Raw genomic sequence first — 19,862 nt, 5'->3', positions numbered from 1 at the left:
GAAGGTATGATGAGGTAAAAAACATTGTTGGGACATTACATAGAAAGCACGTTCGCCTTTGAAGCGCTGAAGTATTTATTGTGAGTTAAAAATAAGATAATAATATATTTCAAATGCACAAATGCGGATAGAACAGCAGAAACGGGATAAAATATTCATACAAAGTGGAAAAATATGTCAGCATCCAGCTTTCACTCTGCTGAAACTTTTCTTTCATAAAACTTTCTAGCGCATGTGATTGTTGATGGCAGCTCACTTATCAAGCAATCTAACCAAACATACTAATGAAACAGTAATCAGCCATCATGCTGGAATCCCAGTATCCTTTATACTGTTACTCCACAATTCTCATATCTTGGTGGAATCTTTCCAGTTGTCCGTCATTTACAGAGCTTATATTACTTGGGAATTCGTCAAGAAGACTATCTAAAATATATTGCACCCTAACTCTGTGTAGTAATTTAAAAAGTGATTTCGTTTATTTTCATGATTACTTCGTAGTTATCTGCCCTTTGATTTCCCTCTAAAGTTTTCTATCAATTCCATGAATAAGAACCAGGCATTTTGTTCGCATTCATTCATGACATTAGGAAAATCGCAACCTTTCTTTGATACCATAAGAATTTGAAACACAAGCCGATCGTATCAAAAGCTTTTACATATTGTACTCTTTTTTTCTTTCTACGAGAGTAAGCGATGTTTCTGCTGGTCAGATTTGTTAGAAATAATAGTCTTCCTTGGCTCCGCTGACCCATAAGCAAAGGAAACAGGGATATTTAATGTACACTGCTTTTGTCCGAGCAGAAAACTAACAATTTTAATTGAACACATGCGATCCGGTCATATATTAATAAGATTTAAAAACTTCTCTGTATGTGAATAATTTTCTCTAATATTTTTTGAGTACCCAATCGGTAACGAGCCATATAGATTGCCATTATGCAGTAATGCACACTTCAGAATTGTTTTCCTTTAAAACAGATGCCCTCATTTGTATCGTAAGACTCAACCCCCATCTCCAGTAACAAACCAGGTACTTTGTCGCAATATACGAAACTCTCCTCTGTACGAAACTATTATTTGTAAACTATTCAATATATCTCCTACTGTGTGTATATATATATACTACCAAACAAAGATGATTTTTATTTAACTCTTAATAATTTTTCAATAAAACAATGTAATGTATATGTTTGATTAATTAAGCATTTTTTCTCTCTAAATTTTGAAGCTAAAATTACCGCAGCTTTTTTAGAAAATCTAGATCCTTTAGAAGATCATTCAACACTGCGTAGTTAGGCTTTTGCGGATCATTTTGATTTTCAAACCGCTCAGATCAAAATCAGTGTCACACGTCTCAGAGATCATAACAACATTCTCTGAAATATCTTGATCTACCTCTACAAGTGGCATGCGGAATAGGGATTTCACATGAATGCCGCAGATGTCGTCGCAGTGTCGAAATCTGGGATCTCGATACAATGTGTATTTAAACAAAATCAGGAACTGAGAGAGCATGCGCATACGAATTACCTCGAATTAGCTGTTAAATTTAAATCAATAGACAAAAATGGAAATTCTTCCGCAGTGTAGTATGTATATCTCTCTTTGAATGGAATACATTTTCTATCATTGGTACCATACGTATGCATACATATCTTCATGCACACATATACACACACATACACATACATATATACACATATATATATTGTTTGAAAGTAAAAATGTGGTTGAGAGCGACATCGAGCATGCACCAAGTTATAAAAATATATATGTATACCTGTATGTGTGTATGCATGTATGTGTGTATGCATATATATGTGAATATATAAGCATATATGTATTTATACCTATAATCACGAATATTAATTTGATTTGTTTCACAAAATTCTTTTCATTTTCTTATTACAGTTCAAATTGGTATTGAATTTGAAGTGAATTTTCTAAAGCAAAAGGCTCTACATATAATGAAATACGGCAGTAATGTTGCTGCGCCGATCCAGAAGATTCCACATGCTTCTCCTCTTGCTAATCATCTCTTCAATTTACCTTCTTCTTCATGTAAATTCTACAAAGGAACGACTTAAGATTTCACGGCAAGAGATTGAAATGCGTAAAATGAGGGATAATGCCAGAGATAACAATATCACGATTGATGAAAATATACATAAGAAGAAAACTGATAGTTCATTAGTACGTGTTTTATCATTAACAGTCTATGGTGGTTTACAGTCAAAAGGAAATGAGGTTCTGAAAGTTCAAAATTCACTTAGGAACAGCTCCTCATGGTCGTTGTTGCCAGAAAAAGAGCTGCCTTATTACACACATCACATAATTAAGCCTTCTTTATTATGTGTACCTGATGATTTTATGATTGTTTATATTCACGCAGCACCAGAAACTCTAAGCGACGAATGGCAATACGGCAAACATGGGGCGACAAGAAAGTGTTGGGTAAATTTAAAACCAAGTTACTATTTGTGATGGGTGTCGTCAACAACCGTCATGTTATGGATATGGTCAAAGTAGAATCTGCCCGTTACAATGACATATTACAGACTGAATTCAACGACACGTATCGGAACTTAAATTCCAAAGCAATGACAGCGTTGCGCTGGATTGCAACAAACTGCCACAATATCTCATATATAATGAAAACAGATGATGATATATTAATCGACATTTTTCAAGTGGTAAAACATTTGAGATATCTACAACAGTACGAATACGCTCGGAAAAAATTTATATTGTGTAATGTATGGGAAGGAATGCCAGTCCTCAGAAACAAAGAGAGTAAGTGGTATGTTTCACCTGAAGAATATCCGAATAAAACTTTTGAAGTTTATTGCTCAGGATCTGCTTATATCTTGAGCCCTGACATGCCTGTCCGTTTACTCAAAATTTCGTTAAAAGTTCCGCGTTTTTGGGTCGATGATGTTTATGTAACTGGTATGCTAGTCAATGCATTAGGTATAAAACATACCAACTATGATTCGGCCTATATATTTGGTGTTAGTAATTCCTTGCATGAAATTTCGAAGGAGATCAAAAGAAAGATTGCTATTTACCATGTACCTCAAACCGAAATTATGTACAAACTGTGGAACGATTTAAATAAACGCATGAATCACCCCATTGCAACGAGAAAAGTTTTGAAATAACGAAACTTCTGAATTCCGTTGAAAACTTTATTTTTTATAGACCAAGTGAGACACAATTATTAATACACAAGATTAGTACCAATTTCAGGAACAATACATGAAATTTAGTGGCAGGCTGTTAGTTGATAATATCGATCCCAAGTCTTCATGTTTAATTATTTGAATAGATCCTCAAGAGATGTGCAAGCAAATCAGATCATGGGAGAAGTTGAACACAGAGCGTAATGTCAGTAGAAATACTGCATAGCGTATTTGCATCACGAGCAAATGATTTTGCATGCTCACCGAGTATACGTAAAGATTATTAATAAAAGTTTGAATATAATAATGAGGAAAGAGGGTGTTAAAGCAGTGTGAAAAGAAGTAAGATAATTGATAAGCATAATTTACGAATTTACATTGTATTGGTTGATGAAATTCTACATGGTTTTTCCTAAAAAAGATTTTATACGTTATAGTATTATTAATTATGCTTGTCATTAGATGGATGCAAATACATACACACATACATACATAAATTCATGCATATATACAGACATACATACATACATACATACATACATACATACATATATATATATATATATATATATATATATATATATATATATATATAACGGGAAGCTTTATGAAAATAATCAAAAGACGTAGGCAGGTGGAATACAAACAAATAATTGTATTAGTATGGCGCTCAGGAATATAAATAAAACAAGTCTTTTACGTTTCGAGCCTACGCTCTTCAACAGAAAGATATACAGAAAAGAAACACAGAAAGAAACAAGGAGAGAAAAAAAGGTGAGAAAAGATGCGTGCAGAGGCTAGCGAATCAACATGGCGATATATATAAATATATACATATATATATATATATATATATATATATATATATATATATATATATATATATATATATATATATATAGATAGATAGTAGATAGATAGATAGATAGATAGATAGATAGATAGATAGATAGATAGATAGATAGATAGATAGATAAATAGATAGATAGATAGATATGTATGCATATGAATTTATGTGTATATTTCAAAGCTTGCAAATAACAGAGAAAAAGATAAATAAATAGCTGCCAGGGTAGCAAAAATTCACACAAGTACCAAGGCTGTAACCGCCCACTAATAAAGATAAAAAATCCAGGTTTTGGTGAAATGTTTTTGATTAAAATAGTTTAAAAAATAAATTGTGTTAAATGTATGTGTTATTCAAATCTTTATACTTCCGACATATGTTTTATGGTATTATTCCAGAAGGAATAAAATGATGTAAAACAAATCAGTCTCCTCATCAGGAAACAAAAGAAAACAAACTCATTAATAAGACATTTTAACCGAATGTGATTACAGCATATAAAATGAAGGGGACGCTGGAAAGTTATTTAAAAAAAAACCGTTAATATATATAACGCCAAAGGAAATTTACAGAAAGAGTAGGAGGAAGAAAGAAATTAACAGAAGATTAAAAGTGTTGAAATATAGTGCGAGAGGTAAATAGGAATAAATTTTACATGCATGAAAACAAATATAATTAGTGGCATTGAAATGTAAAAAGACAGTTAAATGTCGATTTTTATAGAATGGTAGAAATCACTTATATGAACTAAAGGTATGTCTTTACCATTGATTGCAACGAAAAGCGCGTTCTTTTAACTTGTTTACAAGATGATTCTCTAAGAACAGGAGGAAAGACATTTCATCATTACTAGAACAAATATATTTACTTTTATCATACGGAAATGATTTAGATAGAATATTCCATTCCAAATCATATACTTTACTATGATCCTTTAGAGACTAAACGAATTTACTAAGCTCTCAACCCAGTATTGTCACGATAATTGATATGTATAAATGTAGGGTAATGAATAAATATTATTTTGGACAACTGAGATGATGAACTACCAATATAAAAACAGACGTCAGAACCGGAAGTAATTTTACATTCATAAATAGAATTTCTAATCTTAAGATTATTGACAAGGAATCGAATGCGATTGGAATCCACATCCGAAACACTAACAATGAGGCTATTAATATTTAAAGAATGGTTGGTATTAAAAATATGAATGTCCCTACGTTTATCACGTATTAAAAGAGTAGGCGTTAGAAAGCCCTATCCCGATTCGGTGTGAACGAATAATCGAATAGTATCTTGAATTCTGGGAAAAATTCTTTTCTACAGCGATTCATGCTGAATGAGAACTTTCCATCGTGACATCAAAGAGTCCGACGTATCTTTACGGACGCACAGCTTGTTATGAAATTTAAGAATATATTTTCTGGCAGCTAACACGACATTGAATTCATCTCTGGTGAGACCTGCTTTCTTGTGTGAAAGTCAGAGTGCCTTGTTCAGTACAGTTGGGTTAATAGAGGAACAGAAACTAGAAATGTCAAACTGGATGAAGCTAGTGCGCTTCTTTTTATCGATAGAATTGACATGACGACCATTTAAAACGAATTAGACCATAAATTACGCTTTAACTTTTTTAATTAAGGTAGGTATATAATTATCTAGAATATTTTTGCTAAATATATTGATATCAGATCTAGAAGGACATTGAATTCATAATTTTGATTTGTGAGCCTTTATAATGAAAGGAGCTTGTTGGGACCAAGTGATTTTATCTTCATCTGTAAGACATATTTCTCCATAATTTTATTAGTCTCAGGGTTGGCGGTCCTGATTGCACTTTTACCGGTAATCCTATAGTGCTTTTGTATTTTTTATCTAAGGAATTCTAGGTAATAAGCCTTGATAACTCTGTATAAGTTTCCCGTTTTTTTTACCTTTCACAAATCATCTTTGCATAATAATAAGCTGTTAAATACAAATTCACTTAATGAATATTGTTTATTTAAAAAAGAAACTATATTTTAATTAAGCTTAAGTATTTGAGCTCAGTTCCAGAAATTTCATGGTATGAATCTCATACAAAGAAGTTTTAAAAAAAAAAAGTGTTTGTTTCTCAAATTTTAGTGTAATGATATAGTTGTATACTTTTCAAGTATACAGTTCTTAAAGGGTACTTTTATATATGCCACCAGCATCTATGGGGTAAGGGATAAACATCAAACATCCAATCAATATCATGGTTTTTGGAGTGGTCAGTAGTTACGTAGACGTTATGCCTCCATTCACCTTCCCACGCGTACTCAGACTCAAAATAGAGGCATTGATCAAATACCTTGAAGAGGTAATGCTGCCATGGGTTAAGAGGTTTGGTACTGGAAGACTCTATGTCTGACAAGAGGACCTTGCACCATGACACACAAGATGGAATACATATTTATCGCATGCGGTATCTCCAAGGAAACACTCAAATTCCATGATGATGATTTATAGAAATACACAATCTATAGAATAAGTAGTAGGCTTACAAAGACAGATCGAATAATTACTAGGCTTACAAAGAATAAGTCCTGGGGTCGATTTGCTCGACTGAAGGCGGTGCCTCAGCATGTCAACAGTCAAATAACTGAAACAAGTAAAATAATGAAAGAGTAAAAGTGTAACCCCTGTCGGAAGGCCCCCTTAATGAGATTGCACCGACGAAATAGCTCGCAATTGTTATGTTTTACCCCACCTCAAGATGTGTTCGTGATTCTTGACGTGTGTAGAGCGGAACACACTTGTTTAGTAAAATTTAGAGTTCATGTGCAATGAGAGAGAAGTGAGCTAGTTTCACATATTCCATTTTTTAAAATCTATGTGTAGCGTTTCATATAGGTTTTAGTATTTAATACTAAAGGTAGGGTATATTTATGTGTCCATATCGGAAAGTCGTGAATGTACATTTACGTTGCAGTTATAGTTGTTTTGCGCGAAGTAAAGCGGCATATTCCTAAGCTTCACTTTAACCCCAAGTCTGGATGCAGAGCAAATCTTCCTGGAAACTTTTCAGATGCGAGAGTTAAATGATTTGGGTTGAGTTGTTTTCGTGGGAATGAGTAAATTGTGAATTGATGATGATGTCATGGTGTCTACTATAAGGTGGAGATGATGTTAATAGCGGTATTGCTGCAATGAGAAAGTGAAGGAACAAAGTGTATTTCGCCTTACAGGAAGTGGTTGTTGGTTTTGTACTGTTTGTGGTTTGGTGTGATGGTAGTAGTAGTAGTAGTAGTAGTAGTAGTAGTAGTGGTGGTGGTGGTGGTGGTGGTGGTGGTGGTGGTGGTGGTGGTGTGGTAGTAGTAGTAACAGTAGCCGCATTACTACTACTATTACTACTACTAGTAGTAGTTGTAGTTGCAGCAGCAGTAGCAGCAGCAGCAGCAGTAGCAGATGTAGTAGTAGTAGTAGTTGTAGTAGTAGTAGTAGTAGTAGTAGTAGTAGTAGTAGTAGTAGTAGTAGTAGTAAATAGGAATGATCATGATAATCAGTGTAACAATCGCGATAACTATACTAGAGATGATGAGTAAATCAGTTCAGCTACCATGGAAATGAACGTGCTTTGTGCGTTGTGTGGGGGCTTGTACTCCACTACTAGTTGTGGGATGTATAGTGCCGGTGTCAATGAGTTCAGCGCTATTTTTAGGCTCTTGTTCCTATTGTTTTTCTATTTTTAGCTGTTGTAGCAACATCAGTGTATGTGAAGCGGATTTCTAGATACGCTGTTCACAAGTGATTCTAATGAGATAAAAATAATTCGAGAACGGATTTATTTGTTATTATTATATATATTTAAACAATTCAAATGTGTGTGTAAAGCTGATAAGACATTACAGACTACAGAAACTCTGATACAAATAGAGAAAATAAAATCTAAAAATATTAAACTAATGACAAGGAAAAAGGGGAGGAAGAAAGACTTGCACAGAATAATTCACTCCCTAATTTGGAAGATTTTATTTATATTTTGTCTGTTATCATATTTGCACATATTTCGGTCCACTCCTGGACGAATGCTGTACTATGGTGTCTCCACCAAACACGGCCTGATGTGATTTTCTTATTCAAATTTGGGTGCGAATAATTTAAAAACGTTTTCATTTCAACATCTACATGGTCTTTCCCTCTCCTTTTCTACGATGTATGATCCAGTCTGTATATTTGCCATTCCATTTTCCTCCTTTATTCTAAGCACATGTCCCATGAAAATCTATTTCAGAGAATACCGATCAACGTGTTACCACACTTATTTTTATGCTGTCTCTCCACTCATCAGTTTTGTTAATCTTCGCCATTCTCCACTCCATTGCTCTTTGCACTGCTCTTAATTAATTTTCAATATTGTTCTTTGTAGTCCATGCTTATGATGAATACGTAATGGTAAGCAGCACACACAAGTTGAAAATCTTTCTTTTTGAAACACATGATCAAATCATTGTTCGTTACGTGATTCGATTTACCAAAGTCTGCCCATACAAACTCTATCTGTCGTTCAAAGTCTTTGGTTCGATTTTTCTCCTTCAAGCAGACTATAGTTCGAAGATAGGTGTATTAGTTGCTATAATGATGTATTGCATCATCTATCACATTTCCGACTGCGATTAGATGATTGGAGATTAGCTTCGTTTGGATAATACTAGTTCTGAGTCTACATAGTTTGCTTACTTCTTTTATTACCCTGAGTATTTCTATTGATACTTTAATGCTCCTGGAAATGTTTAGAATAACATTAGTCAATTTGAGATCATCTAACACGCATCCGTTTTGTTTATTCGTTTATCTGACAACTATAAGTTTGTAACAACCTTTTCTCATAGAGATGTGAATAATTCAGGTGAAATGGGAACCCCTTGTCTGAAATTTTTGTGGTCATAACTTTCCCGCCAGGTTTGTAACCGTTCTGCCTCTTCTTCATTTTGAAGAGTAATCTTTTCTTCTGATCAGGAGGCTTCAACCTTCCTGAACAGAGCTCAGAAGCATGCCTGGGAGTTTCGAGAGGAATACTCACTCTGAGAGAGATAATTCGTCGGAGAAACATGATATCGAAACTGAAGATGAGAAAACAGATGGGAGAGAAGGATTTACGCATCCAAGATGGACAAATAATCAAGTCCTACCTCTGGTCGCATGCTGTAGAGCTGACAGGGAAAGTGAATCGAGGGCGAATCGAAGTAAAGTAGATACCCCCGACAACGATACCTATTTCTTTACTACCCACAAGGGGCTAAACACAGAGAGGACAAACAAGGACGGACATACGGATTAAGTCGATTATATCGACCCCAGTGCGTAACTGGTACTTATTTAATCGACCCCGAAAGGATGAAAGGCAAAGTCGACCTCGGCGGAATATTAACTCAGAACGTAACGGCAGACGAAATACTGCTAAGCATTTCGCCCGGCGTGCTAACGTTTCTGCCAGCTCGCCGCCTTCTCTGATACCCCTCATTCTCTTGTTCCCTAATTCCCGTCCCTCAAACTTCACAGCTCAGCATCGTCTATACCAACTCGTGCTCCTTATTTCCAAAGTTCAATGTTAATGTAGCTGTTGTTGGGGTAATATTTGTGCGTTGTTGCTCTAAGTTATATCATTCTTGTGTTCGTATCTGCCGGTTATTCTTGTTGGCGTTGAGGTGTTTTTGTTCCACATTTCTTGGCCCCGAAAACCGTGTGTCATTGAAGCTTCTCACAGCCCCCTTCATTAATAGACATGCCTGAAGTATCCGAAGAGGGGACGGTTATATCTTGGGGAGGTGTTTTGTGTTAAAATGTTTCTGGTTATTTGGGAGATTTCTGATGCTGTTGCTGATATAGTTGATGACGTGGTTGTAGTTTTAGTGTGGTTTTATGTCTCCTGGCTGTTGTGTGGTAAAGCAAAGCTCGGGGAGCCGAAAAATGCTACGAACAAAACCAGAGGGAGTAACGAAAAACAAACATTGCAAAATACTCTGGGATTTTAACATGCAGTGCGACACGACCAGATATCGTGCTCATCCAAAAAGATGAATAAGAATAAAAGATAATGGATTTTACAATACCAGCCGTTTCGTGGGTGAAATGCAAGAAAACAGAAACGATTGAGTAATACCAGCCTCTGCGGAATTAGATAGGAAGTTATGGAGCATGATGAAAAATAATGGTCATACAAGTGGTAATTGGAGAATTCAGAGCAGTTTCTAAGGGCTTTGATAAAAAATTAAGAATATTGAAGTTGCTATCAGGCTCGAAGTGATCAAGAAGACGGTAACGTTCGGTATAGTTCGCATTCTAAGGAGTGTATTGTCTGTTTCAGTCACAGGAGAAGACACGACTTGAAACATTTGGTGATTTGTCATTCATGCTTTCACGTAAAGAATAACCGGTAATTAAGAACTATCCGAGAGTCTCTCAGAATAACTAATAATAATAATAATAATAATAATAATAATAATAATAATAATAACAATAATAATAATAATAATAATAATAATAATAACAACAGAAAAAAGATGGTATAGGCACACACCAGAAAAGCTCAGAAAAAACGAGAAAGCAACCATACTCTGGGATATGGCGATACGCACAGATAGAGAAATTAAAGCCAACAGACCAGATATAGTTGTCAGAGATCATGAAGAAAAAAATGCTTTCTAATTGATGTATCAAATGTATCAATACCAGCAGATTACAACGTGCCTCTAAAAGAAATGGAGAAACTCTCAAAATACAAAGACCTGGAAATAGAGGTAACTAGAATGTGGAATCTAAAAGCAGAAACAATCTCTATCATAGTAGGTGCATTAGGCATGTTAAAAAATATTCAGACAAATACATAACAAAAACACCAGGACTTACAAACACATATAACATACAGAAAATTGCACTACTAGGAACTGCACACATCCTAGGCAGAACACTTTCAATACAGTAAACATCAGAGCATCACAACAAATCACAGCCCATACCCGAGGCACACAGATCTACCCTCGGTAGTGAAGTGAAAGCACGTTATGGCGCAAGAGAGGGAAAAACACACACACACGCACACACACACACACACACACACACACACATATATATATATATCTATATATATGGCAGGCTTCTTTCAGTAGAAAACGCTTGCCAAAGGTGCTACGAAATGGGATTGAACCTCGAATCATGCGTTTGAGAAGCAAGCGTCTTACCACACAGCATCGTGGAGGATAAATAATAATGTTTTGCTTACAAATTGTAAACGGGTGCCTTTTATAAAATTTCCTACCACGTTTACAATTATCACATAATTGTTTCATTGGTCAGTTAAAGCATTTAAACATGGGTAACAGATTTTGTTTATTTTTCTTTTATATATTTGCTCCAATTTTTAAACTTATTATGAAATATTACATAAAACGAAAATTTTATTGGCGAAACAGCTGGTTATATTTATAAGGTGATGTGTTATAGCGAATATTTCAGACAGTATGTTGGGTGTTCAAGAAAGCGATCTCTACATTTACGCACATATTAAACAGAGAGCAAGTTACGGGTTTTGCCGCACATAAATCTTTCTATGAATATTATTCAGCTTGTATTGTTCCGATCACAATAACACCAGCCTATATCAAGTTATTTAGATTTCGTTATTGGGGAATGCACTTCTTCATTCATCTCTATCCGTGAAAAATAAACAGCCCCACAAAATAAAACGTAGCAAAATATAGCAGAATGAACTTCAACAGGAAATTTGTGATCCGCAATGCCAATGCTTGAATTTCTTTTTCAAATGTAAGTCACTCTTTATGATATTTATCATTATTATCCCCAATGTTATTTCCTTTTTATAAGATATTTTCATCATCTGAAAAGTTTATATACATGTATAATATTATATATATGAACGTTGTGTATGAAACTCAAGCAGTTTTATTTGTTTGTGACCATTATTAATAGAGGTTTTCTTTTATTGTTTGTTAACGTATTTTCACATATTTTCTTCAGCCAACACCGACTTTGTTGCTACGAGTCGTGTACGAAAGCCCTGATATGGTTGGTCGTAACAAAATCTGCGTTGGCTATGGTTTCTATAGAAAATCTGTAATAGTATACGTAACAAATGATGTAACAGGAATGCTAATACAGTAGAATACTGTATTGAATTATAAACATGGGAAAAATATATTGTAGGTCATCAACATTTTAATTCTGTATTATAAAATTTATTTGTTTTCCATACTTACAGTTAAAAAGGTCTCAATGACTGAAACCGGTACTGAAATGTTTTACAAAATTATGTTAGTATTTTCTATCTTGACATTTTTCCATATATATCAACTCGTGTGTTCATTTTGAACATTGTACACACACACACACACACACACACACACATACACACACACACACACATGATCAGACACTGTTGGGAACTTACGATGTTTTGAATCAAAGGTTTGTCGGAGTCATTAAACCGGAAGAATAATTAAAATTGCTGACAATGGAGAGTTACAATAATTACTTATTAAGAAAAAATAAATGTAAATCAGATCTATTTAATGCCTAGTTCTGGTCACTCAACATCTACTTGTATGCTAAAATCCCGCCTTCCTCTAGTTCATCGATTCAGTTTCTAATTTTATCTCTCTCTAATGAATCTCAACGCCAATGCCTGCCTGCGATGATACGTTTCTTTGTAAATGTAATGTACAGGTCGATATATATCTTTGCATATATATTCATATATATATATATATATATATATATATATGCATACATAGAGACAAACATATACACACACGCACACACACACTCACACATACACACACATATATATATATATATATATATATATAGATAGATAGATAGATAGATAGATAGATAGATAGATAGATAGATAGATAGATATGGAAAAGGATGCGTGGCGTTCGATCATATAATATATAAATATATGCTTATATACATACATATATATACATACCTACTTAATAATAACATACATGTATGTATGTACATATATGTATGTATATATGTATATATTTATATATCACGTATATTATATATATATATATATATATATATATATATATATATTATATATATTGTTCCACGTCCTGCGTTGCTGTGTTTTTTTCTCTTTTTTGTATTTTCTTGTTTGGATTAACTTTATATATATATATAATATATATATATATATATATAAGGTTAATCCAAACGGGAAAACAGAAAAAAACACAACACGTGAAACAATTACAGTATTATTATTATTAGGCGCTCAGGAAAATGGAAGAAGGAAGGTATGACGTTTCGAGCGGTGCTCTTCGGCGGAAACATAAGAGAAGGAAGAAAGAAGAAAGGTCCCGATGTGGGCGAAAGAGGGAAAAAAAACGCGACAGGTGTTTACGAGGTACACATGCTGAAATGCTGAAATGTATATATATATATATGATGGATTCTCATCTCGTGAAAGACAAATGAGGGTTAGGTAAAATAAAGCCTTATTCATGTTCTATGGACACGAATGTGTTTCTTCTGGCGTGCTGGTGCCTTGAAAACGTTTTACCATATGAAAGGAATTGAGGACTGATTCTGTTTGGATGCTTGTGGAGCATTTACTGTGTGCTTTCTAGAGTGGCCAACTGCTTGTCTTTGTCTGACAAACCTCAATGACAGGTAAGATTTCCCTTTAGAGGAGCAGTGTTTTCTAGCGTGCCTTAATAGTCGCTTGAAGTTGGTCCCGATGCTGGAGTTGACACAGTGTTATTCTCTTTGTTCTGACTTTTACTGTTTTTACTTTTATTGTTTTTACCGTCTTGTTTTTTTTCTTACTCTCCTGTTCTTGTTACCACTTTTACCCCTTCGCAAAAAGTCCCAAATATTATTCAATTTGCTTTGCGGGAAGGACTGTTTCAAAGAAGTCGCTTCTTGTCCTTACCTTCGAACGTGGAGTAGATGAAACAGGGACAATTGAAGAAGGGTTAGGGTTAGTGTTAGGGTTAGTGTTAGGGTAATTTAAATTTTAATTTTTACATATCTTTAGAGGCTTCATTGAAATTTATCTGATATTGTGAGCCATATTAGTTTTAGGGGATTGTATATTGGTTTTTAATTCTTTTATATTTTAATTAGCTAACACTGTTGTCCTTAGAAGTTAGTAGATTTTTGTGTTCTTAAGTTTATGTGTAGTTTAGAGGGTAAAGTCAATTGCCGTTATCAGATATTTATATATTGTGAACTGTTATTTTAAACTACGCTGGAGTTTATATATATATATATTTTTCCTGATTTCGAATGTGCTGGCATTTGAGTGTTTCTATCATAATTTAACTGCATGTTCCGGTCTTGGATATAAAAGGTCTTATATATATATATATATATATATATATATATATATATATATATATATATATATATCACAGATCTATATTTAAGAGATGAGGAATTAGGTACATTGTTTACATTCTTTACATTTAAAGTATATTTATCCCTATCCTGAAATACATTCCAGCATTCAGGGGTCTTGGGAAAATTTCGAATTACTAGTTCTATTAAAATTATTATTATTATTATTTATTATTATTATTATTATTATTATTATTATATTATTATATTATTATATTATTATTATTATTATTCAGTAGTTTTATTTTTATAGCGTGCTTTCACTTCACTACCGAGCGCAGCTCTGTGTGCCTTGGGTATGTGCTGTGATTTGTGGTGATGCTCTGATGGTTATTGTATGGAAGGTGTTCTGCGTAGGATGTGTGCAGTGCCTAGTAGTGCAATTTTCTGTATGTTATATGTGTTTGTAAGTCCTGGTGTTTTTGTTATGTATTTGTCTGAATATTTTTTTACCATGCCTACTGCACCTACTATGATAGGAATTGTTTCTGTTTTCAGGTTCCACATTCTAGTTACCTCTATTTCCAGGTCTTTGTATTTTGAGAGTTTCTCCATTTCTTTTAGGGACACGTTGTCATCTGCCGGTATTGATACATCAATTAGAAAGCATTTTTTATCTTCATGATCTCTGACAATTATATCTGGTCTGTTGGCCTTAATTTCTCTATCTGTGTGTATCGGCATATCCCAGAGTATGGTTGCTTTCTCGTTTTCTGTGACCTTTTCTATTATTATTATTATTATTATTATTATTATTATTATTATTATTATTATTATTATTATTATTATTATTATTATCATTATTATTATTATTATGTTATAACATCGAAAAATACATTATGTATGAGAACCAGTGTTCGAAATTTCCGCAAGACACCTGACGAAGCCTCGAGGATATATCAGCCGTATCAGTCGCAAATTTGTGTTAACATGAGACAAGATAAGTACAAACATCCGTCAAATGTAAATTATGTAAATAATGTATATGTATATATATATATATATATATATATATATATTATATATATATATATATATATATATATTGGTAAAACGGTAAGATAAGAAAAGAAAGAGAGAGACCTCAATATTATGTAAATAGAGGAAATTTATCTATAAAATAATATGTTACATTACTCGATAGTCAAGATAAAACTTTGAGTTTCAGATGCCGAAGTGGGAATCCACAACGCCATCTCTTCGGTTATCTGGCTATTTGAAAACGCTATGAAAAAAACCGTTATACAAAGGGAGATTACTGTGTTGTAACTACATCGCTATGTAAACGTACACATCTTCACTCGCATTTTTCGCCATAAAAAGTTATATAAAAATACATAAAAAAATATATAAAAAATATACATAAAATATATATAAAAATTATATGATAGAAGGTATGATGAGGTAAAAAACATTGTTGGGACATTACATAGAAAGCACGTTCGCCTTTGAAGCGCTGAAGTATTTATTGTGAGTTAAAAATAAGATAATAATATATTTCAAATGCACAAATGCGGATAGAACAGCAGAAACGGGATAAAATATTCATACAAAGTGGAAAAATATGTCAGCATCCAGCTTTCACTCTGCTGAAAATTTTCTTTCATAAAACTTTCTAGCGCATGTGATTGTTGATGGCAGCTCACTTATCAAGCAATCTAACCAAACATACTAATGAAACAGTAATCAGCCATCATGCTGGAATCCCAGTATCCTTTATACTGTTACTCCACAATTCTCATATCTTGGTGGAATCTTTCCAGTTGTCCGTCATTTACAGAGCTTATATTACTTGGGAATTCGTCAAGAAGACTATCTAAAATATATTGCACCCTAACTCTCTGTAGTAATTTAAAAAGTGATTTCGTTTATTTTCATGATTACTTTGTAGTTATCTGCCCTTTGATTTCCCTCTAAAGTTTTCTATCAATTCCATGAATTTTGTTCGCATTCATTCATGACATTAGGAAAATCGCAACCTTTCTTTGATACCATAAGAATTTGAAACACAAGCCGATCGTATCAAAAGCTTTTACATATTGTACTCTTTTTTTCTTTCTACGAGAGTAAGCGATGTTTCTGCTGGTCAGATTTGTTAGAAATAATAGTCTTCCTTGGCTCCGCTGACCCATAAGCAAAGGAAACAGGGATATTTAATGTACACTGCTTTTGTCCGAGCAGAAAACTAACAATTTTTAATTGAACACATGCGATCCGGTCATATATTTAATAAGATTTAAAAACTTCTCTGTATGTGAATAATTTTCTCTAATATTTTTTGAGTACCCAATCGGTAACGAGCCATATAGATTGCCATTATGCAGTAATGCACACTTCAGAATTGTTTTCCTTTACAAACAGATGCCCTCATTTGTATCGTAAGACTCAACCCCCATCTCCAGTAACAAACCAGGTACTTTGTCGCAATATACGAAACTCTCCTCTGTACGAAACTATTATTTGTAAACTATTCAATATATCTCCTACTGTGTATATATATATATATACTACCAAACAAAGATGATTTTTATTTAACTCTTAATAATTTTTCAATAAAACGTAATGTATATGTTTGAATTAAGCACATTTTTCTCTCTAAATTTTGAAGCTAAAATTACCGCAGCTTTTTTAGAAAATCTAGATCCTTTAGAAGATCATTCAACACTGCGTAGTTAGGCTTTTGCGGATCATTTTGATTTTCAAACCCGCTCAGATCAAAATCAGTGTCACACGTCTCAGAGATCATAACAACATTCTCTGAAATATCTTGATCTACCTCTACAAGTGGCATGCGGAATAGGGATTTCACATGAATGCCGCAGATGTCGTCGCAGTGTCGAAATCTGGGATCTCGATACAATGTGTATTTAAACAAAATCAGGAACTGAGAGAGCATGCGCATACGAATTACCTCGAATTAGCTGTTAAATTTAAATCAATAGACAAAAATGGAAATTCTTCCGCAGTGTAGTATGTATCTCTCTTTGAATGGAATACATTTTCTATCATTGGTACCATACGTATGCATACATATCTTCATGCACACATATACACACACATACACATACATATATACACATATATATATTGTTTGAAAGTAAAAATGTGGTTGAGAGCGACATCGAGCATGCACCAAGTTATAAAAATATATATGTATACCTGTATGTGTGTATGCATGTATGTGTGTATGCATATATATGTGAATATATAAGCATATATGTATTTATACCTATAATCACGAATATTAATTTGATTTGTTTCACTAAAAATTCTTTTCATTTTCTTATTACAGTTCAAATTGGTATTTGAAGTGAATTTTCTAAAGCAAAAGGCTCTACATATAATGAAATACGGCAGTAATGTTGCTGCGCCGATCCAGAAGATTCCGCATGCTTCTCCTCTTGCTAATCATCTCTTCAATTTACCTTCTTCTTCACGTACATTCTACGAAGGAACGACTTAAGATTTCACGGCAAGAGATTGAAATGCGTAAAATGAGGGATAATGCCAGAGATAACAATATCACGATTGATGAAAATATACATAAGAAGGAAACTGATAGTTCATTAGTACATGTTTTATCATTAACAGTCTATGGTGGTTTACAATCAAAAGGAAATGAGGTTCTGAAAGTTCAAAATTCACTTAGGAACAGCTCCTCATGGTCGTTGTTGCCAGAAAAAGAGCTGCCTTATTACACACATCACATAATTAAGCCTCCTTTATTATGTGTACCTGATGATTTTATGATTGTTTATATTCACGCAGCACCAGAGAACTCTAAGCGACGAATGGCAATACGGCAAACATGGGGCGACAAGAAAGTGTTGGGTAAATTTAAAACCAAGTTACTATTTGTGATGGGTGTCGTCAACAACCGTCATGTTATGGATATGGTTAAAGTAGAATCTGCCCGTTACAATGACATATTACAGACTGAATTCAACGATACGTATCGGAACTTAAATTCCAAAGCAATGGCAGCGTTGCGCTGGATTGCAACAAACTGCCACAATATCTCATATATAATGAAAACAGATGATGATATATTAGTCGACATTTTTCAAGTGGTAAAACATTTGAGATATCTACAACAGTACGAATACGCTCGGGAAAAATTTATATTGTGTAATGTATGGGAAGGAATGCCAGTCCTCAGAAACAAAGAGAGTAAGTGGTATGTTTCACCTGAAGAATATCCGAATAAAACTTTTGAAGTTTATTGCTCGGGATCTGCTTATATCTTGAGCCCTGACATGCCTGTCCGTTTACTCAAAATTTCGTTAAAAGTTCCGCGTTTTTGGGTCGATGATGTTTATGTAACTGGTATGCTAGTCAATGCATTAGGTATAAAACATACCAACTATGGTTCGGCCTATATATTTGGTGTTAGGGAGGATTCTTTGCATGAGATTTCGAAGGACATCATAAGAAAGAGAATTATTCACCATCTACCTGAAACCGAAATTATGTACAAACTGTGGAACGATTTAAATGAACGCATGAATCACTCCATTGCAACGAGAAAAGTTTTGAAATAACGAAACTTCTGCATTTCGTTGAAAATTTTATTTCTTATAGACCACGTGAGAAACAATTATTAATACACAAGATTAGTACCAATTTCAGGAACAATACATGAAATTTAGTAGCAGGGTGTTAGTTGATGATATCGATCCTAGGGCTTCATGTTTTATTATTTCAATAGATACTCAAATTATAGCAGAATTTGAACCCAGACCTAAAAACGGACAAAATGCCGTATAGCGTATTCGCATCACGGGCTAATGATTTTGCATGCTCACCGAGTATAAGTAAAGATTATTTATAATAAGTTGAATATAATAATGAGGAAAGAGGGTTTATGGGCAGTGTAAGAAGGGGTAAGTTTAGTGATTAAGATAATTTACAAATTTACATTGGATTGGTTAATTAATATTTACGGAAAATACATGGTTTTCCCCAAATGAGATATACTTTATATGTCAGTAGGTGGATACAGATACATACATACATACATATATATTTGTGTGTGCGTGTAGTTTCGAAGTTTACAAATAACATGGAAAATTATATAAACAGTTACCGGGTTAGCAAAATTTCACACATGTACCAACGATGTAACAGCCTACTTATACAGATAGAAATTCTAGGTTTTGGCGAAATGTTCTTGATTAAAATAGCTACATAAGTGAATGGTATTAAACGCTGTTGCTATTCAAATCTTTATACTTCCGAAATATATTCCGGAGAAAACATTGGTATTATTCGAGAAGGAATGAAAATATGTAAACAAATCAGGGGAAAAGACTGAAACGTAACCCAGCAACTGGACATTTTAACTGAATGTTATTACATGATATTAGATGAAGGGAACGCTGGAAATTTATTTTTAAAAAACCGTTAAAATATACTAGCACACTTACCCGGCGTTT

At 33.7% G+C, this 19,862-nt stretch overlaps 2 protein-coding genes across 2 annotated transcripts; both read left to right on the top strand.

Moving 5' to 3' along the window:
• Positions 1 to 1,925: 1,925 nt before the first annotated feature.
• LOC115221522 (beta-1,3-galactosyltransferase 2-like) lies at positions 1,926 to 3,655 on the top strand. Its single transcript, XM_029791758.2, has one exon. It carries the CDS (start codon positions 2,418 to 2,420, stop codon positions 3,162 to 3,164), a length of 747 nt encoding a protein of 248 aa, XP_029647618.1. The 5' UTR covers positions 1,926 to 2,417; the 3' UTR covers positions 3,165 to 3,655.
• A 7,980-nt stretch (positions 3,656 to 11,635) lies between these two features.
• Positions 11,636 to 19,444, top strand: LOC115221433 (beta-1,3-galactosyltransferase 1-like). Its single transcript, XM_029791649.2, has 2 exons — positions 11,636 to 11,820; positions 17,720 to 19,444. The coding sequence occupies exon 2, from the start codon at positions 17,787 to 17,789 to the stop codon at positions 18,966 to 18,968; it is 1,182 nt and encodes a 393-aa protein (XP_029647509.1). The 5' UTR covers positions 11,636 to 11,820; positions 17,720 to 17,786; the 3' UTR covers positions 18,969 to 19,444.
• The last annotated feature ends 418 nt before the right edge of the window (positions 19,445 to 19,862 follow it).

Source organism: Octopus sinensis, linkage group LG1 (assembly GCF_006345805.1).
Source record: "Octopus sinensis linkage group LG1, ASM634580v1, whole genome shotgun sequence".
Lineage (NCBI taxonomy): Eukaryota > Metazoa > Mollusca > Cephalopoda > Octopoda > Octopodidae > Octopus > Octopus sinensis.
The sequence above is the reverse complement of the archived record's forward strand: the minus strand, read 5'-3'. Positions and strand labels throughout refer to the sequence as shown.

Excerpts from the sequence above, each read along its gene's own strand:
- LOC115221522 (XM_029791758.2), top strand. The coding sequence starts at position 2,418 with ATGGCAATACGGCAAACATGGGGCGACAAGAAAGTGTTGGGTAAATTT.
- LOC115221433 (XM_029791649.2), top strand. The coding sequence starts at position 17,787 with ATGTTGCTGCGCCGATCCAGAAGATTCCGCATGCTTCTCCTCTTGCTA.